The sequence below is a fragment of the Schistocerca nitens genome, chromosome 9 (genome assembly GCF_023898315.1).
Source record: "Schistocerca nitens isolate TAMUIC-IGC-003100 chromosome 9, iqSchNite1.1, whole genome shotgun sequence".
Taxonomy (NCBI): domain Eukaryota; kingdom Metazoa; phylum Arthropoda; class Insecta; order Orthoptera; family Acrididae; genus Schistocerca; species Schistocerca nitens.
This window is the reverse complement of record NC_064622.1, coordinates 397,070,058-397,090,933: the sequence shown is the minus strand read 5'-3', so window position 1 is coordinate 397,090,933 and position 20,876 is coordinate 397,070,058. Positions and strand designations below refer to the sequence as shown.

Sequence of the window (20,876 nt, the reverse complement as noted above, 5' to 3'; positions counted from 1 at the left end):
CCTCCGTCGCATGGAATCCCTGATGCACTGATGCAGCCCTGGAGAATGGCGTATTGTATCACAGCCATCCACAATACAAGCACGAAGAGTCTCTACATTTGGTACTGGGGTTGCATAGACAAGAGCTTTCAAATGCCTCCATTAATGAAAGTCAAGAGGGTTGAGGTCAGGAGAGCGTGGAGGCCATGGAATTGGTCCGCCTCTACCAATCCATCGGTCACCGAATCTGTTGTTGAGAAGCGTATGAACACTTCGACTGAAATGTGCAGGAGCTCCATCATGCATGAACCACATGTTTGTTGTACTTGTAAGGGCACATGTTCTAGCAGCACAGGTAGAGTATCCCGTATGAAATCATGATAATGTGCTCCACTGAGCATAGGTGGAAGAACTAAAATGAGCTCTAACATGGAAATTAAGCGTTTCCGGACACATGTCCAGATAACATCTTTTCTTTATTTGTGTGTGAGGAATGTTTCCTGAAAGTTTGGCAGTACCTTTTTGTAACACCCTGTATATAGAAATAACCGATACCATTTATACTATCAATTCTTGTAGAGGTGAACATTCTCAGCTGTCTTAACTGAATGAACTTCGTATGATTTTGTATACAATGTGTTATGTTTCTGGCTAAAATGTATAAAAAGAAATTAATTTTTTAGTACTCTGTATGTATGGTTCTTTTAAAAATAACTTAAATTATGAAATTTCTGGCATAGGCCTACTAACAATTCATATCATTAATTGCACAATCTAATACTAACTATTAAATTTATTTCTGGATTCATTTACAACATAATAACTTGAAGATTCTTCTTTTGGCGTGAAAGGATGTAAACTCTTTTGCTTTGTAAACTCTTTGGAGTATTGGTAGTACCGCAGAAAGCTAGTAATAGTAGTGGGCATGCCTCAGCTGGAGTCAGATGTGTTTTTGATTGTTACTCTAATAATGTAATTAGTGGTGTGGTAAAAATGGGGATTGTGAAGTCAGTGTGGTATAGAAGAATGGGATCAAATAAAAAGATATCCATAGGAACACGTGAATCTTCATCAGCTATTTCGTGTTAAGGAACCCGTTAAATCATAATTGCAGCCTCAAGAATGTACCCTAGACACAAGAAGACTTGGAGTCAACACCAATTAGATAACGAAGATGAGCAAAACGTTTCTTTTGTATGTGTTATGTCTCTTGAAGCTTTCAAAATTTGTACAAAGCCTAAGCTATGAAATAGATTTCTACCTAGTACAAAATGAGTAATCCAACCTGTCCAAAGTTCCCTTGGCCCAGCACCGTCTGCAGCCGCAGTTTGGAACGGGGCACTTCCCAGCAGGTTACAGGCAGGGTCTCCTGCTCCCAGCCCTGCAACAGACGTACACAAGATGTGACACACATATCAAGTAAGTAGATCACTCTCATGGCGAAGCACATAAAATAGATAATGATTATGGTTTCATGGCATTATTGTTAGGTTATCACATATTTGCTGAATAAGAAAGTACAAATTTGGAAAGCACACTCTCACATAATACTGAACTTTGTTGACAATGAATGGCTGTAAGACAAAAGTATCTCGTTTAACAATACAGGCATTGGTTGATTACATTCTCATGTGACGTTATGCCTGACAATAAAACAGGGTTTTCCATCTCACGTCCACAATCTATGATGCAAGGAATGGGTTAGTTAATAATGGAATATTAAATAAGAAATGAGCAGCTTTTGTCCATTTGCTTTGAAATGTTTTGAAGCAGTCAACATGAGCATACAAAAATTCTGGAAAGAGCCTGCCACAGCAATTGTGTTAATTGTAAGGACTTGGCAACAAGCAATAACAACTGGGTCAAAGCTATTCAGAACAAAATATGTCACTGCTTTGGCAGCGAAGATACTATTTTGTCTTAGCATTAGTATGTAGTCACTTCACTAAGTTTCGTGATGCAGGACTATAACTGAACGAGTAGTTATTAATTTTAATTATATTCGATTTGTCGTTGGGCACTACAGCTCGTAAGTCATGCTTCAAGTTCATCCATTTCCTCACGTTTGTTTTTTATTGTTAACACAGTAAAAAAATGCTTTCACACCGGAATGGTGTAGAAAACAGAAGTGGTACTTTTTAAAAAAAGTTTCGTTCTGTCAAGGGCGTACCCAGCGAGGGGTGGAGGGGGGCAGTGCTCATCCTCCCCACCACACCCGTGCCTGTAGATTTATTTCCTTTTTTTTCTGTAAACCGAAAGCGCATCCTGCCTCATCAAACTGACAGGTTAGGCCGAAGAAACACGTAGTGGGTTTTTGATTAGTATGTGGCCTATCCTGAACATTTATCGTGAAGTCTCTCAACTATATCGTGATTCACCACAGAATATGAGTTTGCTTACATCTTTCTTCTTAAAACATCTTTATCTTCCGCTTACATTGCACTTCCAGGCCTGTTTAAGGCACAAAAGACAGAAACCGCTGACTGGGGCGCCAAGCTAAAAGAACCGCCAGAGAAGATACAACCATTAAGATTTCTATATAGGACATTTCACAATTAGTAACGGCTGGGAGGATTTGCTAGTGATGGCACAATCGTTAAGATTTCTATGTAGGATATGTCACAATTAGTAACGGCCAAGCTGAGAGCAGCGACCAAGTGCTAGGTTTGTGTATAGTGTGTAGCACAATTAGTAGCGAAAACCGACACGGGTGAAATGAGGAAGGGTGGGGGGGGGGGGACACGTGGCGGTGGTGAGGGGACCGGGGTGGAGGTGGGAAAATGATAAGGTGCATGTGTGGAAGAAACTTTCTCGGACCAACACTGAGTATGTCCTATGGATTAACCTCGCGTTTAAGCATGTAAGGCTACTGGAATGGTAACGGCAGTAATTAAGCATAATTGATCCTCGTCTCTACACACACCGCGGTCACCGCAATGACAGTGATGCCGCAGTACTGACCAGGTGCGTCTGCAGTCTTGTTGCCTTGGAATCTGCGTCGATGTCAGTGTCTGCCCTGCTGATGAGTCCACGCGGCGGGCAGCTCACTTCGGAACACGTGTCGGATTCGTCCAGGAACTGTAACAGACACACAAACAGGAATATTTTCAACACAAACAGGAATATTTTCACATATAATATTACTCTCCCGTACACACTCTGCTTGTAGCTTTTTAATTATCTCTTTAATAATTAACTTTCCAATAATGTGTATATGCGGTTTGAAGCATAAATCAGCGACTCAAGTTCAGAGTAAATAGCACTTTTTATCAGTTTATGGTTTAACATATAACAAAGTTTACGAACAACTGCTTTCAATGAGTTTTCCTCCTCATCTTCGCCTAAATTTTACTTTGAATCTCCTTGCTTTGCCTCGCTGATATGACACTGACGTCACGTTTGGCAACTGTGTCGCATTCTATCGAAAAGCTAGCTAAACATAATAATCTACTTTCACCCTCACTCGAACTTAAGTGTTTTTTTAACGTTTTTAATTTGCTGAAACTGGTTCGCAAGATTCTGCAGTCACTGATATTTTCAAAACGTCTCTTAACCCATAACAGCATATTTGCTTCATCACTAGCTTGCTGTTCCTTCAGAGCCTACCATACCATTCCGTAGCAAAAAGAACTCCATTGTTGACGATGAGTGATCTGTATAGGCGGTAGTTGCGTGAAAACCGTTCAGAAGATGCTGCAGTAACTACCATTGTCATAGATATCCTGAAACCTGTTTAAATGTTTGTAGATTTACATATTCTGACCCATTAAAGAAAATTGATTTTACCGTATAGCCAGATCTAAGTGTTTCGTTACTTCGTACAACTGGACACACAAATATGGTGGTAGCAGTCTTCTTTAAATCGAAGACTTTGAACATAATTCTGATGATATAGCAGCTATCCAAATGACCAACAGAATTTCCAGCGGATACAACGAGATATCTTTAGAACACGTGAGGTACGTAGGTCTGTCTTCCAACAACCAGCAAACTGTCGAATGCAGGCTGTTATAGTTCGATGCGCGAACTAAGGCGGTTCGCTCACGTCGAGGCAAGGACGGGAACTACATTGTTGCGGTTGCAAGCGACAGATGCGGTAAGAGCGCTTGAAGAAAGCGTGTCTCCTGCAAATTACATCTCACTTGGTTCTACATCTACATGACTGATCTGCTATTCACAATAAAGTACCTGGCAGAGGGTTCAATGAACCACATCCACGCTGTCTCTCTACCGTTCCACTCTCGAACGGCGCAAGTGAAAAACGAGCTCTTAAATTTTTTTGTGCGAGCCCCGAATTCTCTTATTTTATCGCGATGATCATTTCTACCTATGTAGGTGGGTGCCAACACAATGTTTTCGCAATCGGAGAGGAAAACTGGTAATCGAAATTTCATGAGAAGATCCCGGAGCAACGCAAAACGCCTTTGTTTAAATGACTGCCACTCCAATTCACGTATCATGTCTGTTGCACTATCTCCCCTATTTCGCGATAATACAAAACGAGCCGCCCTTCTTTGTACTTTTTCGATGTCATCCGTCAGTCCAAACTGATGCGGATCCCACACCGCACAACAATACTCCAGAATAGGGCGGACAAGCATGCTGTAAGCAGTCTCTTTAGTAGACCTGTTGCACCTTCTAAGTGTTCGGCCAATGAATCGCAGTCTTTGGTTTGCTCTACCCACAACATTATCTGTGTGATCGTTACAATTTGGTTTATTTGTAATTGTAATCCCTAAGTATTTAGTAACACTTCGTTCAAGAATCATGAAAGAAGGTTGTATACATGGAAGAAGCCTGGAGATACTAGATCTGATATAATCAGATAGATTATATAATGGTGAGACAGAGATTTAGGAACAAGGTTTTAAATTGTAAGACATTTCCAGAGGCAGATGTGGACTCTGACCACAATCTATTGGTTATGAACTGTACATTAAAATTGAAGAAACTGAAAAAAAGGTGGGAATTTAAGGAGATGGGACCTGGATAAACTGAAAGAACCAGAGGTTGTACAGAGTTTCAGGAAGAGCATAAGGGAACTATTGACAGGAATGGGGAAAGAAATACAGTAGAAGAAGAATGGGTAGCTCTGAGGGATGAAGTAGTGAAGGCAGCAGAGGTTCAAGTAGGTAAAAAGACAAGGGCTAGTAGAAATCCTTGGGTAACAGAAGAAATATTGAATTTAATTGATGAAAGGAGAAAATATAAAAATGCAATAAATGATGCAGGCAAAAAAGGAATACAAACGTCTCAAAAATGAGATCGACACGAAGTGCAAAATGGGTAAGTAGGGGTGACTAGAGGACAAATGTAAGGCTGTAGAGGCTTATCTCACTAGGGGTAAGATAGATACTGCCTACAGGAAAATTAAAGAGACCTTTGGAGAAAAGAGAACCACTTGTAGGAATATCAAGAGCTCAGATGGAAACCCAGTTCTAAGCAAAAAAGGAACAGCAGAAAGGTGGAAGGAGTATGTAGAGGGTCTATACAAGGGCGATGTGCTTGAGGACAATATTATGGAAATGGACGAGGATGTAGATGAAGATGAAATAGGAAATACGATACTGCGTGAAGAGTTTGACAGAGCACTGAAAGACCTAAGTCGAAACAAGGCCCCGGGTGTAGACAACATTCCATTAGAACTACTGACAACCTTGGGAGAGCCAGTCCTGACAAAACTCTACCATCTGGTGAGCAAGATGTATGAGACAGGCGGAATACCCTCAGACGTCAAGAAGAATATAATAATTCCAATCCCAAAAAAGCAGGTGTTGACAGATGTGAAAATTACCGAACTTTCAGTTTAATAAGTCACAGCTGCAAAATACTAACGCGAATTCTTTATAGACGAATGGAAAAAGTGGTAGAAGCCGACCTCGGGGAAGATCAGTTTGGATTCCGTAGAAATATTGGAACACGTGAGGCAATACCGACTCTGCGACTTATCTTAGAAGAAAGATTAAGGAAAGGCAAACCTACGTTTCTAGCATTTGTAGACTTAGAGAAAGCTTTTGACAAAGTTGACTGGAATACCCTCTTTCAAATTCTAAAGGTGGCAGGGGTAAAATACAGGGAGCGAAAGGCCATTTACAATTTGTACGGAAAGCAGATGGCAGTTATAAGAGTCGAGGGACATGAAAGGGAAGCAGTGGTTGGGAAGGGAGTGAGACAGGGTTGTAGCCTCTCCCCGATGTTATTCAATCTGTATATTGAGCAAGCAGTAAAGGAAACAAAAGAAAAGTTTGGAGTAGGTATTGAAATCCATGGAGAAGAAATAAAAACTTTGAGGTTCGCCGATGTCAGAGACAGCAAAGGACTTGGAAGAGCAGTTGAACGGAATGGACAGTGTCTTGAAAGGAGGATATAAGATGAACATCAACAAAAGCAAAACAAGGATAATGGAATGTAGTCGAATTAAATTGGGTGATGCTGAGGGAATTAGATTAGGAAATGAGACACTTAAAGTAGTAAACGAGTTTCGCTATTTGGAGAGCAAAATAACTGATGATGGTCGAAGTAGAGAGGATATAAAATGTAAACTGGCAATGGCATGGAAAGCGTTTCTGAAGAAGAGAAATTTGTTAACATCGAGTATAGATTTAAGTGTCAGGTAGTCGTTTCTGAAAGTATTTGCATGGAGTGTAGCCATGTATGGAAGTGAAACATGGACGATAAACAGTTTGGACAAGAAGAGAATAGAAGCTTTCGAAATGTGGTGCTACAGAAGAATGCTGAAGATTAGATGGGTAGATTACATAACTAATGAGGGGGTATTGTATAGAATTGGGGAGGAGTTTGTGGCACAACTTGACAAGAAGAAAAGACCGGTTGGTAGGACACGTTGTGAGGCATCAAGGAATCACAAATTTAGCATTGGAGGGCAGCGTGGAGGGTAAAAATCGTAGAGGGAGACCAAGAGATGAATACACTAAGCAGATTCAGAAGGATGTAGGTTGCAGTAAGTACTGGGAGATGAAGAAGCTTGCACAGGATAGATTAGCATGGAGAGCTGCATCAAACCAGTCTCAGGACTGAAGACAACAACAAGTATTTAGTTGAATTTACAGCCTTCAGATTTGTGTGTCATGGAGTAATCGAAATTAAGCGGATTTGTTTTAGTACTCATGTGAATAACTTCACACTTTTCTTTATTCAGGGTCAACTGCCAGTTTTCGCACCATACAGATATCTAACTAAATCATTTTGCAATTCGTTTTGGTCATTTGATGACTTCACAAGACGGTAAATGACAGCATCATCTGTAAATAATCTAAGAGGGCTACTTATGTTTCCTCCTATGTCGTTAATATAGATCAGGAACAATAGAGGGCCTGTAACACTACCTTGGGGAACGCCGAATATTACTTCTGTTTTACTCGATGACTTTCCGTCTATTACTACGAACTGAGACCTTTCTGACAGAAAATCATGAATCTAATCGCACAACTGAGGCGATATTCCATAGGCACGCAGCCTAGTTAGAAGAAGCTTGTGAGGAACGTTGTCTAAAGCCTTCTGGAAATCTAAAAATTTGGAATCAATTTGACATCCCTGTAGATAGCACTCATTATTTCAGGAGTATAAAGAGCTAGTTGTGTTTCACAATAACCGTGTTTTCTGAAGCCGTGCTATGTGTGAATAAATCGTTTTTTTTTTCTCTCGAGGTAATTCATAATGTATATGTTTGAAAACCCTGCTGCAAATCTGCGTTAGTGATATGGGCCCGTAATTCAACGGATTACTCCTACTTCCCTTTTAGGGTATTGGTGTGACTGGAGCAGTTTTCCAGTCTTTAGGTACGGATCTTTCTGTGAGCGAGCGGTTGTGTATAATTGCTAAATATGGAGCTATTGTATCAGCTTACTCTGAGAGGAACCTGACTGGTATACAATCTGGACCAGAAGCCTTGCCTTTATTAAGTGATTAAAGCTGCTTTGCGACACCGAGGATATCTACCTCTATGTTTCTCATCTTGGCAACTGTTCTTGATTGGAATTCAGGAATATTTACTTCGTCTTCTTTGATGAAGGTTTCGGATAACCGTGTTTTAATAACTCTGCTTTAGTGGCTCTGTCAACGGCGACTTCACCGTTACTATCGCGCAGTGAAGGTATTGATTGCGTCTTGCCACTGATGTGCTTTATGTATGACCAGAATCTCTTCGGGTTTTCTGCCAGATTTCGACACAGAATTTCGTTGTGGAAATTATTAAACGCATCTCGCATTGAAGAACGCGCGATATTTATAACTTCTGTATAACTTTGCCAGTCTTGGGGATTTTGCGTTCTTTTAAATTTGGGATGCTATTTTCGTTGCTTCTGCAACAGCGATCTGAAGTATTTGTCGCTTAACAACGCCATCAGCGATTACTCGCAACAAATTTAATAAAAATTCGCTGAATATGTCGCTACGATCACGTTTAATGCCCGCAATGAACAACAACATTCACAGCAGCGTGCTCAGTAGTCAGAACACTACTGAACGCTGATTGGCTGTTGGAGAATGCGTGACGTTGGTGCGCAGAACAAGCCGAAGCTCTACTATCATTCTGACTCAAACTACAAGATTTACTTTTGCAGTTTATTCACCGTAGCCCTCGATATGTAACTTGACACAGAGAACAACTACTTGAGTCAGCACATTCAGTTGCCAGCACATTCAGTTGCAGCGATCTGCCATCTCCATGTCTTTTTCGCTGCGACACGTACACACTATCTAGTCTAGTGCCGTGCTTCGGATACATGTGAATACTTCCAAATGTTTGGCTGTAACAATCCGTAACCTAAGCACTGTACCGTCACTGGATTATTTGAATCAAGATCTACATACATACTCCGCAAACCACCGCAAGGTGCATGGCGGAGGTTACTACGTACCACTACCAGTCATTTCCTTTCCAGTCCATTCGAAAACAGAGCGAAGAAGAGAGGACTGTATATAAACCTCCATACGAGCCCTAATTTCTCGAAACTAACCTTCGTGGTCTTTACGCGAAGTGTGCGTTGGCGGCAGTAGAATCGATCTGCAGTCGGCCTCAAAAACCGGTTTTCTAAATTTCCACAGTAGTGCCTCTAGAAAATAGTGTCATTTTCCCTCTAGGGATTCCCGTTTGCGTTCACGAAGTATCTCCGTAATAATTGCGTTGTGATCGAACCTAGCGGTAACAAATCTAGCAGCACGCCTCTGAATTGCTTCAGTGTCTTCTTTTAGTCCCAAACACTCGAGTAGCACTCAAAAATGTGTCGCACTAGCTTTCTGTACGTCGTCTCGTTTATAGACTGGCTACACTCACCCAAAATTCTCCCGATAAAACGAAGCCGAGCATTCTTCTTCCCGACTACCAATCTGATGTGCTCGTTCCATTTCATATCGCACAGCAACGGTACGCCTCGTTATTTAATCGATGTGACCGTGCTGTGACAAACAGCACGCTACTAACGCTGTATTCGAACTTAACAGGATTAATTTCCTCCTCATCCACATGAACTTACTTTTTTTTATTTTTGACGTCGTGGTGACCTAATGACGACAAACACCGAAACTAGCCACGTATCAAGTATAAAAAAATACTTATGACTACCTAATTTACAATAGCGCCAAAAGGATTACTGCCGCTTGCATGGAAATTTGGTCTTGTTTTGACAAAATTATACAACTTCGAGGCGCTCAATAATAACTGAAAAATCTGCATTATTACTATGTAGGTCTACGTTTCAATCAATTCAGTCAAATGTATCTATGAATTTCTCACTGCACTGTAATAACATTTGAGACCGACCCCCTTCCCGTCAGGCAACTGTAGGATTGTCTAATAATTAACGCGCAGTACCCTTTTCCACAGAAGGATTACAGAAAATACACTACTCACCATTAAAATTGCTACACCACGAAGATGACGTGCTACAGACGCGAAATTTAACCGACAGGAATGAGATGCTGTGATATGCAAATTATTAGCTTTTCAGAGCATTCACACAAGGTTGGCGCCGGTGGCGACACCTACAACGTGCTGACATGAGGAAAGTTTACAATCGATTACTCATACACAAACAGCAGTTGACAGGCGTTACCTGGTGAAACGTTGTTGTGATGCCTCGTGTAAGGAGGAGAAATGCGTTCCATCACGTTTCCGACTTTGATAAAGATCGGATTGTAGCCCATCGCGGTACGGTTTATCGTATCCCGCCATTGCTGCTCGCGTTGGTCGAGATCCAATGACTGTTAGCAGAATATGGAATCGGTCGGTTCAGGAGGGTAATACGGAACACCGTGCTGGATCCCAACGGCCTCGTATCACTAGCAGTCGAGATGACAGGCATCTTATCCGCATGGCTGTAACGGATCGTGCAGCCACGTCTCGATCCCTGAGTCAACAGATGGGGACGTTTGCAAGACAACAACCATCAGCACGAACAGTTTGACGACGTTGGCAGCAGCATGGATTATCAGCTCGGAGACCATGGCTGCGGTTACACTTGACGCAGCATCACAAGACAGGAGCGCCTGTGATAGTGTACTCAACGACGAACCTGGGTGCATCAATGGCAAAACGTCATATTTCGGATGAATCCAGGTTCTGTTTAGAGCATCATGATGGTCGCATCCGTGTTTGGCGACATCGCGGTGAACGCACATTGGAAGCGTGTATTCGTCATCGCCATACTGACGTATCACCCGGCGTGATGGTATGGGGTGCCAGTGGTTACACGTCTCGGTCACCTCTTGTTCGCATTGACGGCACTTTGAACAGTGGACGTTACATTTCAGATGTGTTACGACCCGTGGCTCTACCCTTCATTCGATCCCTGCGAAACCCTACATTTCAGCAGGATAATGCACGACCGCATGTTGCAGGTCCTGTACGGTCCTTTCTGGAAACAGAAAATGTTCGACTGCTGCCCTGGCCAGCACATTCTCCAGATATCTCACCAACTGAAAACGTCTGGTCAATGGTGGCCGAGCAACTGGCTCGTCACAATAAGCCAGCCACTACTCGTGATGAACTGTGGTATCGTGTTGAAGCTGCATGGGCAGCTGTACCTGTACACGCCATCCAAGCTCTGTTTGACTCAATGCCCTGGAGTATCAAGGCCGTTATTACCGGCAGAGGTGGTTGTTCTGGGTACTGATTTCTCAGGACCTATGCACCCAAACTGCGTGAAAATGTAATCACATGTCAGTTCTAGTATAATATATTTGTCCAATGAATACCCGTTTATCATCTGCATTTCTTCTTGGTGTAGCAATTTTAATGGCCAGTAGTGTAATCTCGGCACATAGCTCTTCCCGAAACTAATTCCAGGACGATGCACTGCCCACATCTGTAGTCTCTGGCCACAACATGCCTGCCTGCCGGTTCAGCAGTTGAGTACTGCTCAATTTCCCGTCCCACTCTCACATTATTCGCGAGATAGTTGGTGCGGTCTGCTCGTATCTTTGCACTTCGCAGGGATTTCTTGGACACCGCCAATCGGCTGTCTGACACAGCTGCTAGTGCTGCTGATAAACCTGCACAAAGGCGGCGACTAGTTCTTCGTCGTTATGCATTCATAACACAGCAGTCTCGGCATGTTGTGCGGTTTGCCTACCAGTAGGTGCAGCCAAGGCCGCGCCCGCAACGTGATGCGCACAAGTTGGCTGTGGATGCAGCAGCGCTCTGAACGCGGAAGTAAACCCAGCGACTAAGGAGTGCATCAGTCACGTGCCGTGAGGCGCGGAAAATTTAGCTCTCTAATCCTGTCTCCCCGCAGACGCTCAACGAAGACACTGCGCTTCCGCTTTTCGAAACTGCTTTATTGCAAATAGAAAAAGTACTCAGGGATAAACAAGCAGCGTATGACACGTGCCTACAGTTAAAAACAGTGAAAGCTAGACAGCATAATATAGCCGCTAGAAATATTGCAAAATCTCTGACAAGAAGAGCACATACAGACAATTGAGAAAAGTTCCTTAGCGATGTGGAACACAATGTATACAGGGGACAAGAATTTGCCTGTAACTTATTAAAGTATTTAAATCAACCAGAAAGAGACAAGGCACGAAAGTCTTGACAGCACAGGAAACCTGGATGGAACATTGTAAAAGCATTTGGTTTACCCCCGAGATGGATATTCCAACACCATGTGTACACGGATCAAGAATTTGTCTACAAATTATCAAAGAATTTAAATAAAGCAGAAAGGGGCCACACACGAATAGGAAGCACAGAAAGAATGAATTGACCATTATAAAAGCATTTGATTTAATCCCGAGGCAGATGTTTCAGCTAATCCTGAATAAAGGAATGGAGACTTAGTAAAAAAGATTGACTAGCTCACTTTAGGGGCTTAGAGACAGTAATAAGAAACACAAATTTTAAAAAATCACCTAGGCCAGAGGGCGTAAATGCCGAACTCATTATGAATGGAGGACTTTTACTCAAAACTTCGCCTCCTGAATCTATTGAAGACATTTATTTCCAAATAAAAACAGTCTAGCTTTCAAAGTCAATAAGGCGCTTTGCTCTTTAGGGGCACATCAGATTCTCTATAATGGTTCAATGGCTCTGGGAACTATGGGACTTAACTTCTGAGGTCATCAGTCCCCTAGAACTTAGAACTACTTAAACCTAACTAACCTAAGGACATCACACACACCCATGCCCGAGGCAGGATTCGAACCTGCGACCGTAGTTATCGCGCGGTTCCAGACTGTAGCGTCTAGAACCGCTCGGCTACTCTGTCCGGCTGATTGTCTATAAAACAAGAAAACAATGTACAAGAAACTAATTGAGAAACGTACGTGAAAGTAGCTGGATACGTAACCCATCAGTCATAAAGCCATGCAAAATGAAAAATGGACGCAAAATTAGCTACTTTCATTATTTTATCTGCGTAGTCATACAAGATAGGGCCATGTCCCTTCCTCTATTTGTTTCTAATAGACTGTTTTCTTGTTTTATAGACATCTGAAGATGCTCCAAAAGAATGGCTCAAATGGCTCTGAGCACTATGGGACTCAACTGCTGAGGTCATTAGTCCCCTAGAACTTAGAACTAGTTAAACCTAAGTAACCTAAGGACATCACAAACATCCATGCCAGAGGCAGGATTCGAACCTGCGACCGTAGCGGTCTTGCGGTTCCAGACTGCAGCGCCTTTAACCGCACGGCCACTTCGGCCGGCCCCAAAAGAATGAAAAGTGTTATTGATATTAAATAACTCTGCAACTAAGACTGGTTTTATTCTGAAATAATTCAAAACCGGTTGTTGTACAACCCTATCACAATGGGATGGAACTGTTTTTATTGACCATATTGGCTTACAATGAGGATCCCTGAAACGTGGTTTGCGCCAACTGTTTCTTCTGTATTTAAGGAAGGAGAAAGAAATGAACCCACAGACTACAGAAATACACGTTACTTAAATTCAACCTGTAAACTACATCCTGGTATGTTAAGTAAGCGAATAACGTCAACAGCAGAGTCGCTCTTGGAAGAAGAACTGAATGGTCTTCTAAAAGGGTGAGCTTGTATTGAAAATGTATTTACTATGAAGCAGCTAACAAAGAAAAGAAAGGAACTGAATTTACCCATCCACATGGCGTGTATAGATTTAAAGAAGACTTTCGATAATGTAGGCGGACAGGATCCATAGAATATAATAACCAAGCGAGGCTAACTTCGGCACACAATAACGTGTATAAAAAGTTTATATAATGGCACCTGGTTAAGACTCAGTTTATCTAATTACAATGGGGAAAATATAGTTATTAGCCAGGGTGTAAGAAAAGTGTGGATATTATCATCCACGCTTATTAAAATATTTATATGGACGATATTTTGCACAGACAACCACCACCTGGAACTAAGTTACTAAGGATCATTTCGAATGTGCTACCACACACTAATGACATAGTGATCACGCAAAACACGGAAGATAATTTCAAAGAATTATTTACTTATTACATAAGACTTGCAAAGAATATAATTTTAGCCGGCCGCGGTGGCCGAGCGGTTCTAGGCGCTACAGTCCGGAATCGCGCGACTGCTACGGTCGCAGGTTCGAATCCTGCCTCGGGCATGGATGTGTGTGATGTCCTTAGGTTAGTTAGGTTTAAGTAGGTCTAAGTTCTAGGGGACTGATGACCTCCGACGTTAAGTCCCATAGTTGTCAGAGCCATTGGAATATAATTTTAAAGTTTCTACTTCAAAATTAGCAACGATGGCGTTCCAGAGGAAACACCCAATGCGAGCAAATATTGTTTTGAATTACAGAATTTTGAACAGTTTCAACAGCTTAACTACTTAGGTTGCAATATTTCTTATGACTATGATGGTGATATAAATACTGCATTAGGAAGATTCCAGGCTGATCGAAGAACATTGAAGAAAGCATGAAATGGAACACAGTCGAAGCTGTGTAAGATGATGGCAGCAACCGGGAACGTTGTCAAACATATCGATTTGATGGTCCAGACATTACAGTGTAATTATTGTCTTCCAATAAAAGTGTTATTTCTGTTCGTCTCACAGCGTACTGCTCTCAGTTACTTTTTGTACTAGGCTGCAACAGTTCTTTTTATATGTGGTCTATTCATCGAAATAGTTGCTTTCTTAAATCTCCCAAACTACTATATTTCAATTGGCGCAATTTGTTCACCACCGAGGAGTTCAATGATACATCTGTTTTACAAGCACCTCAGCGTCAAACGATATTCTGAAATGATACACTGCTGCTGCTACCTTTTGCGGGACAGTAAAACCCACAGTACATTAGCGGGAACATAAAAAAATCAATATTAATCTAAAATAATGTGGCCCCGATACTCAAAGTAAACACAAAAACATAGGATGCATTAGTTTCGATATGGACCTCGAAACTGTACTTTCTTTTACGTATTTTTAAACTGATTATCCGAAGAGCGTTACCTTTGTATCGCTAGAAGTCTAGTCCTTGCTCTTATGGGGCGAGGAGGATGAAACAACAAAACAGAAAATAAGTAGCGGACTAACCTTTCTCCGCTTCCGCGCCAAGAAGCGAACACCGAAGGCGGCAGCGATGGCCAACGGGACGGTGCAGAGCACTCCAAGTGCGTACATGCCAGCATGCATGCCCCAAGAGTCCTCAGGGTCTTCAGAACCAGGAGTGGGCGCCGCCGCCTCGTAGCAATGACTGGCGTTGCCGCACCCTGGCTGCACACCTGCTCCCCACTGAACGCCCGGCTGGTATGACGAGTTGGATGAGGTCGACTGACCGCCTCCAGTGGCGTTCGTCTTCGGCGTTGGGCTTCCAGTGTCTTCAGCAGTAGCAGTCTTTGGCGTTGGGCTGCTGATGCCTTCAGTGGTAGTTGTCTTCTGCGTCGTCTGCTCACCACCCCTCGCTGGTACCGCCGCTTCAGTCATCCAAACTGTCGAGCTGCCATTGTACAGGTGGACTATCGGTAGGTCGTACTCTTTATCAGGTCGCTCGAATATTGCCATCCCTGATGTGTGGCCTGCAGAGGTGGATTCTACACCTACTGTCGTTGTCAGTGCACTCTCTTCGGTTGGTTGCGTCGCCTTCTCCAATTCCTGCACTGAGGTACTGGGTGTAGTGAGCGCACCAACTTCCGAAGACTGTTTACTCGCTTCTGTTGTTGTGTCTGGAGTTTTCGAGGAGGGCGCAGCAGTGACATTTTTGAGATTTCGATCAGGTAATGTGACAGGTTCACTGGAGACTTCTGGTATCGTGGTTGGATCATCGGCAATTTTCAGTTTATATTCAGGACGCTGAGTGGTAGACTCGATCTGGGAAGAAATAGAGGAGGCCTCGCTCGTGACATTCTGTTTCTGCTGTTCGTGATTGGGAGTATCTTTAGACTCATCGAATCCAGACGTCGAGCTGGGTTGGAATGATGAAGTCGAAGAGACTTCCGAGCTCTGCGTACTTACAGTAGTTTGAGGGACGGGGGCAGCTGTTACAGGAGGCTCGTTCTTTACACTGACTACTGTATTGACGTCTGCGTTGCCTCGCGCAGTTGCATTAACCACACTAGACGAGTTCAATGTCGCTGCCTTGCTTGGAGCTGGAGCAGAGCTACTCCTGCTCTCTGAACTGGAGTCAGACTCCGCTGTCAGCTCTAGAGGCAGAGGCAACAAAGCTGGTGGAATTGTTGTCGTTACTGGCGACCTCCACTCACCCTGTACAGAAACAGAGGTCACCACGGCCGTGGACAGAATTTTAGTTGTGGGTGGCGGTGGTGACAGACCCAACATCATGCCCTCATCTGGAATATCTACAGGGCTTTCTTTGGCTGCAGAACCTAAGTTGGCTCCAAGACTAGACGATGCTGTCTCATTTCCACGTACCTTCGCCAGATCAGTTACTGGGGTGGTGTTCTCTAGCACAGATATATGTTCGTTATCCCGCAGAGTCGGTCTTCTCCGTAACGTAATATCTGGCCTAGGATACTTGTGTGCCGGCCTTTGTAGCGAAATTTTGGTGAAGTTCTTCACGGGAAGTTCCTGAGACACCGGGAGCCAAGAAATGTTGTTGGGCTTGGGCAGCAAAGAATGTCGAGCGTCCATGTACACGCTATTCGTGAACTGCGGCGGTTCGGTCAAGTTTCTTTGGTTTGGTGGTGAAGTTGCAGTCACCAGCTTCGCTGGCGGTTTCCGTAAGAACGGCCTGCGATTAATGGTGCTGTAGATGCTGGAATTCCTAGGTTTATGCGGTAGAGGATCTCTTGCGGGAGACACAGATGGAGGCGACGGAAAACGTACTCTGAATGAGGAAGCGCTAAATGGTAGGCTCGAGACGAGTGCTGATGGAATGTCAGATGACTCGGATGCAGGTGAGGATGAAGTTTGGAGAGAAAGTACCGGTGAAACGGAGCTGCTTTCGTAGACTGGTGTAGTGTTCAGTTCTGCAGTTGTGCCTTCCGTGGCATGTTTTGGAGAGTTGGCAGTGTAGCTCACGGCAGTTGGCTTTCTGGTAAATCTTGGTGGAGGAGGGAAGGTTTCCTGCGGAGCGGGCGGTGTGGTTACAATAATAGTCCACCGGCTGCTAGGACGCTCGTTGGAACGTGAGGGATTTGGAGTTGTGGTGATGGTGGAAGGAGTAGTCCTGGTAGAGGTGGTTGAAGACGTGGCTGTAGAAGTGGTGATAGTTGTGCTCGTAACTGTGGTGGTTGGGATAGTGGTAGCCATGTTGCCTGTCGTGGATCCAGTAGTACTGGAATTAGTGGCAATGAAGGAATTGGCAGTGTCGCTGGTTGTGCTGTTAGTGAAGGGTGAAGCAATGGTGGTGGCGGGAAATGATGTATTCGTGACACTGGAAGACGAATCACTGCTGGAGAGAGGCTTCACCGACGGCAGAACTGTAGTGGTGGTACTTCTGCGCCTGTACGTCACTACGGCGGGTGTCTGCGTCTTCAGAGACGACGTGGCTGGAGGAGGAACGTCTGTCTGTATCGAGGGAGACACCGGCGCCTCACTCGTTCTGTTGGCGTCGACAGAAGCGTCCACTGGCGACATGCTTGGGACTTCGACTGACCCATTCTGCGCTTGGGCAGGTCCAGAGCTGGTTGTCGTCGTCGATTCGTCCAAGCTGGGCCTGCGCTGGGCGCTGCAACAGGGAACAGAAAAGCTGCTTACCACCTATGTTTCACTTTATATTTGCCATTCTATTGGCAGGGTATTTCATTCAGTGCTCATCTAAAGTTTTTAATGGCTACACCAAAGCCGACAGACTAGCTATTGTCAGTATTGGGAAAACATTTTTTTACGGAAGATGTATATGTGTCTCCACTTCAAACAACTGTTGCGGACTCTAACGTCATACACCTAAAACTGTGAACTCGCTACACAAAGGGACGATCCTGGTTTGTCGTGCGTGCTTTCGAGGGCTCGGTGAGTATTTACGAAAGGTAAACGGAAAATTATATCTAAATTTAATTGTAAAAAGCGCATCACGATTCTATGTACATGCATCTGGGAAACATGCCCTAGTAAAATCGGATGGTTCTTTTGAAAATAAAAAGTTTATAATCCTATGCATAAGTTACACTACTGGCCATTAAAATTGCTACACCAAGAAGAAATACAGATGATAAACAGGTATTCATTGGACAAATATACTAGAACTGACATGTGATTACATTTTCAGGCAATTTGGGTGCATAGATCCCGAGAAATCAGTACCCACAACAACCACCTCCGGCCGTAATAAAGGCCTTGCTAGGCCTGGGTATCGAGTCAAACAGAGCTTGGATGGCGTGTAAAGATACAGCTGCCCATGCAGCCTCAACACGATACCACATCAAAAGTAGTGACTGGCATATTGTGACGAGCCAGTTGTTCAAAATGTTCAAATGTGTGTGAAATCTTATGGGACTTAACTGCTTAGGTCATCAGTCCCTAAGCTTACACACTACTTAACGTAAATTATCCTAAGGACAAACACACACTCCCATGCCCGAGGGAGGACTCGAACCTCCACCGGGATCAGCCGCACAGTCCATGACTGCAGCGCCACAGACCGCTCGGCTAATCCCGCGCGCGAGCCAGTTGCTCGACCACCATTGACCAGAGGTTTTCAATTGGTGAGAGATCTGGAGAATGTGCTGGCCAGGGCAGCAGTCGAACATTTTCTGTATCCAAAAAGGACCGTACAGGACTTGCTACATGCGGTCGTGCATTATCCTGCTGAAATGTAGGGTTTCGCAGGGAACGAATGAAGGGTAGAGCCACGGGTGGTAACACATCTGAAATGTAACGTCCACTGTTCAAAGTGCCGTCAATGCGAACAAGAGGTGACCGAGACGTGTAACCAATGGCACCCCATACCATCACGCCGGGTGATACGCCAGTATGGCGATGACGAATACACGCTTCCAATGTGCGTTCACCGCGATGTAGCCAAGCATGGATGCGACCATCATGATGCTGTAAACAGAACCTGGATTCATTCGAAAAAATGACGTTTTGCCATTGGTGCACCCAGGTTCGTCGTTGAGTACATCATCGCAGGCGCCCCTGTCTGTGATGCAGCGTCAAGGACAACCGCAGCCGTGGTCTCCGAGCTGACAGTCCGTGCTGCTGCAAACGTCGTCGAACTGTTCTTGCAAATGGTTGTTGTCTTGCAAACGTTCCCATCTGTTGACTCAGGGATCGAGACGTGGCTCCACGATCCGTTACAGCCATGCGGATAAGATGCCTGTCATCTCGACTGCTAGTGATGCGAGGCCGTTGGGATCCAGCACGGCGTTCCGTATTACCCTCCTGAACCCACCAATTCCATCTCGACCAACGCGAGCAGCAGTGTAGCGGTACGATAAACCGCAATCGCGATAGGTTACAATCCGACCTTTATCAAAGTCGGAAACGTGATGGTACGCATTTCTCCTCCTTACAAGAGGCATCACAACAACGTTACACCAGGCAACGCCGGCCAACTGCTGTTTGTGTATGTGAAATCGGTTGGAAACTTTCCTCGTGTCAGCACGTTGTAGGTGTAGCCACCGCCGCCAACCTTGTGTGAATGCTCTGAAAAGCTAATCATTTTCATACCACAGCATCTTCTTCTCGTCGGTTAAATTTCGCGTCTGTAGCACGTCATCTTCGTGGTGTAGCAATTTTAATGGACAGTAGTGTATATTCACCCCAAGTTTCTGTCTTGATTAATGTAGAAGATATGTGAAATCAGATGAATCTTTTAGAAAGAACCTACCTAAGTACTTCACTAAGGAACGACTTTCAGTTCCATTTTCCCCTGATAAACTAAAGTAACTAATGTATTTAAAAATTTGACAAGTACGCCGATTCCTAGAGTTTTCACACTGGATTTTTTCGGCGAGTTTGATTTGTAGGTGTAAATGTGCCACTAAGCGGAGAATGTAAATCGCAAACCGACGAGTTAGCAAAGCAGCAGCGTAGTAAGAGTCTGCAGGACTTGAAGGCGTTTGCTGTTTGTAGCACATCGGGAGGAAGTTCTGTCTCCGCTTTCGCAAACGCTCAGCGTTATTACGTGACTCTGCGCCTGAGAGAGTTTCACGGCACTTACCGTAAGTCACGAGAGCAGAGATGTAGCAGACGATGCGAGAAGGCAATCCAGCTACCTCCCAAAAGCTCCACTGGAGAGCAGTAGACGGATCTCAACAACCGCCTGTAGCGTGTTCCATTATCTGCCGAGGAAGTTGCAGAAACGGTAGGTCACACAGAATGTGCGGTGTGTTGTTAAGTAGCACGTCATTATTATCTCTTCGTGATGATGTGATGATGTTTGGTTTGTGGGGCGCTCAACTACGCGGTCGTCGGCGCCCTTATAAAAAAACCGGCCGCGAATCGAACCCGGGACTCCGTGATCCACAGGCAGAAACGCTAGCCACTAGACCAAGAGCTGCGGACATTTTTTCTTCGTGTAAGAGTTGTACACATGGGACGTCCGTAAGGATCTGATATCTCAGAAAGAATAAAAATAGTTGAAGTGGCTTTGAGCACTGGGACTTAACTGCTGAGGTCATCAGTCCCCTAGAACTTAGAACTACTAAAACATAACTAACCTAAGGACATCACACACATCCATGCCCGAGGCAGGATTCGAACCTGCGACCGTAACGGTCGTGCGGTTCCAGACAGTAGTACCGCTCGGCCACTCCGACCGGCTCAGAAAGAATAAGACAAACTGAGGGCGTTTTGGAATAAATTTACAACAGGTATTCGAAGGGTTAATCTCTTCTTTTTATACTTCACAGCAATAAGGATTCAGCTCTGTAGACCATGACAGAATTCTGTGGGGAAACTCTTCGTTAAATCGGGTAATCGACTCAGCTGTGCTATCAATCCGATTAATGCACACCGCACAATTCGCAAGTCCCCCCCCCCCCCAAAAAAAAAAAAGAAACCGATCATGTCATAATAATTAAACAAATAAAAGT

General features: G+C 44.0%; 1 protein-coding gene across 1 annotated transcript in view; it reads right to left on the bottom strand.

Moving 5' to 3' along the window:
- LOC126203000 (mucin-5AC-like) overlaps positions 1-20,876 on the bottom strand; it is a 437,052-nt gene that overhangs the window by 36,924 nt on the left and 379,252 nt on the right. Inside the window, exons 4-6 of the mRNA XM_049937198.1 lie at positions 14,974-17,566; positions 2,941-3,057; positions 1,265-1,360 (exon numbers count right to left, since the gene is read on the bottom strand). Of these exons, the coding sequence (XP_049793155.1) occupies positions 1,265-1,360; positions 2,941-3,057; positions 14,974-17,566 (2,806 nt within the window). The remainder of the gene's footprint in view (positions 1-1,264; positions 1,361-2,940; positions 3,058-14,973; positions 17,567-20,876) is intronic.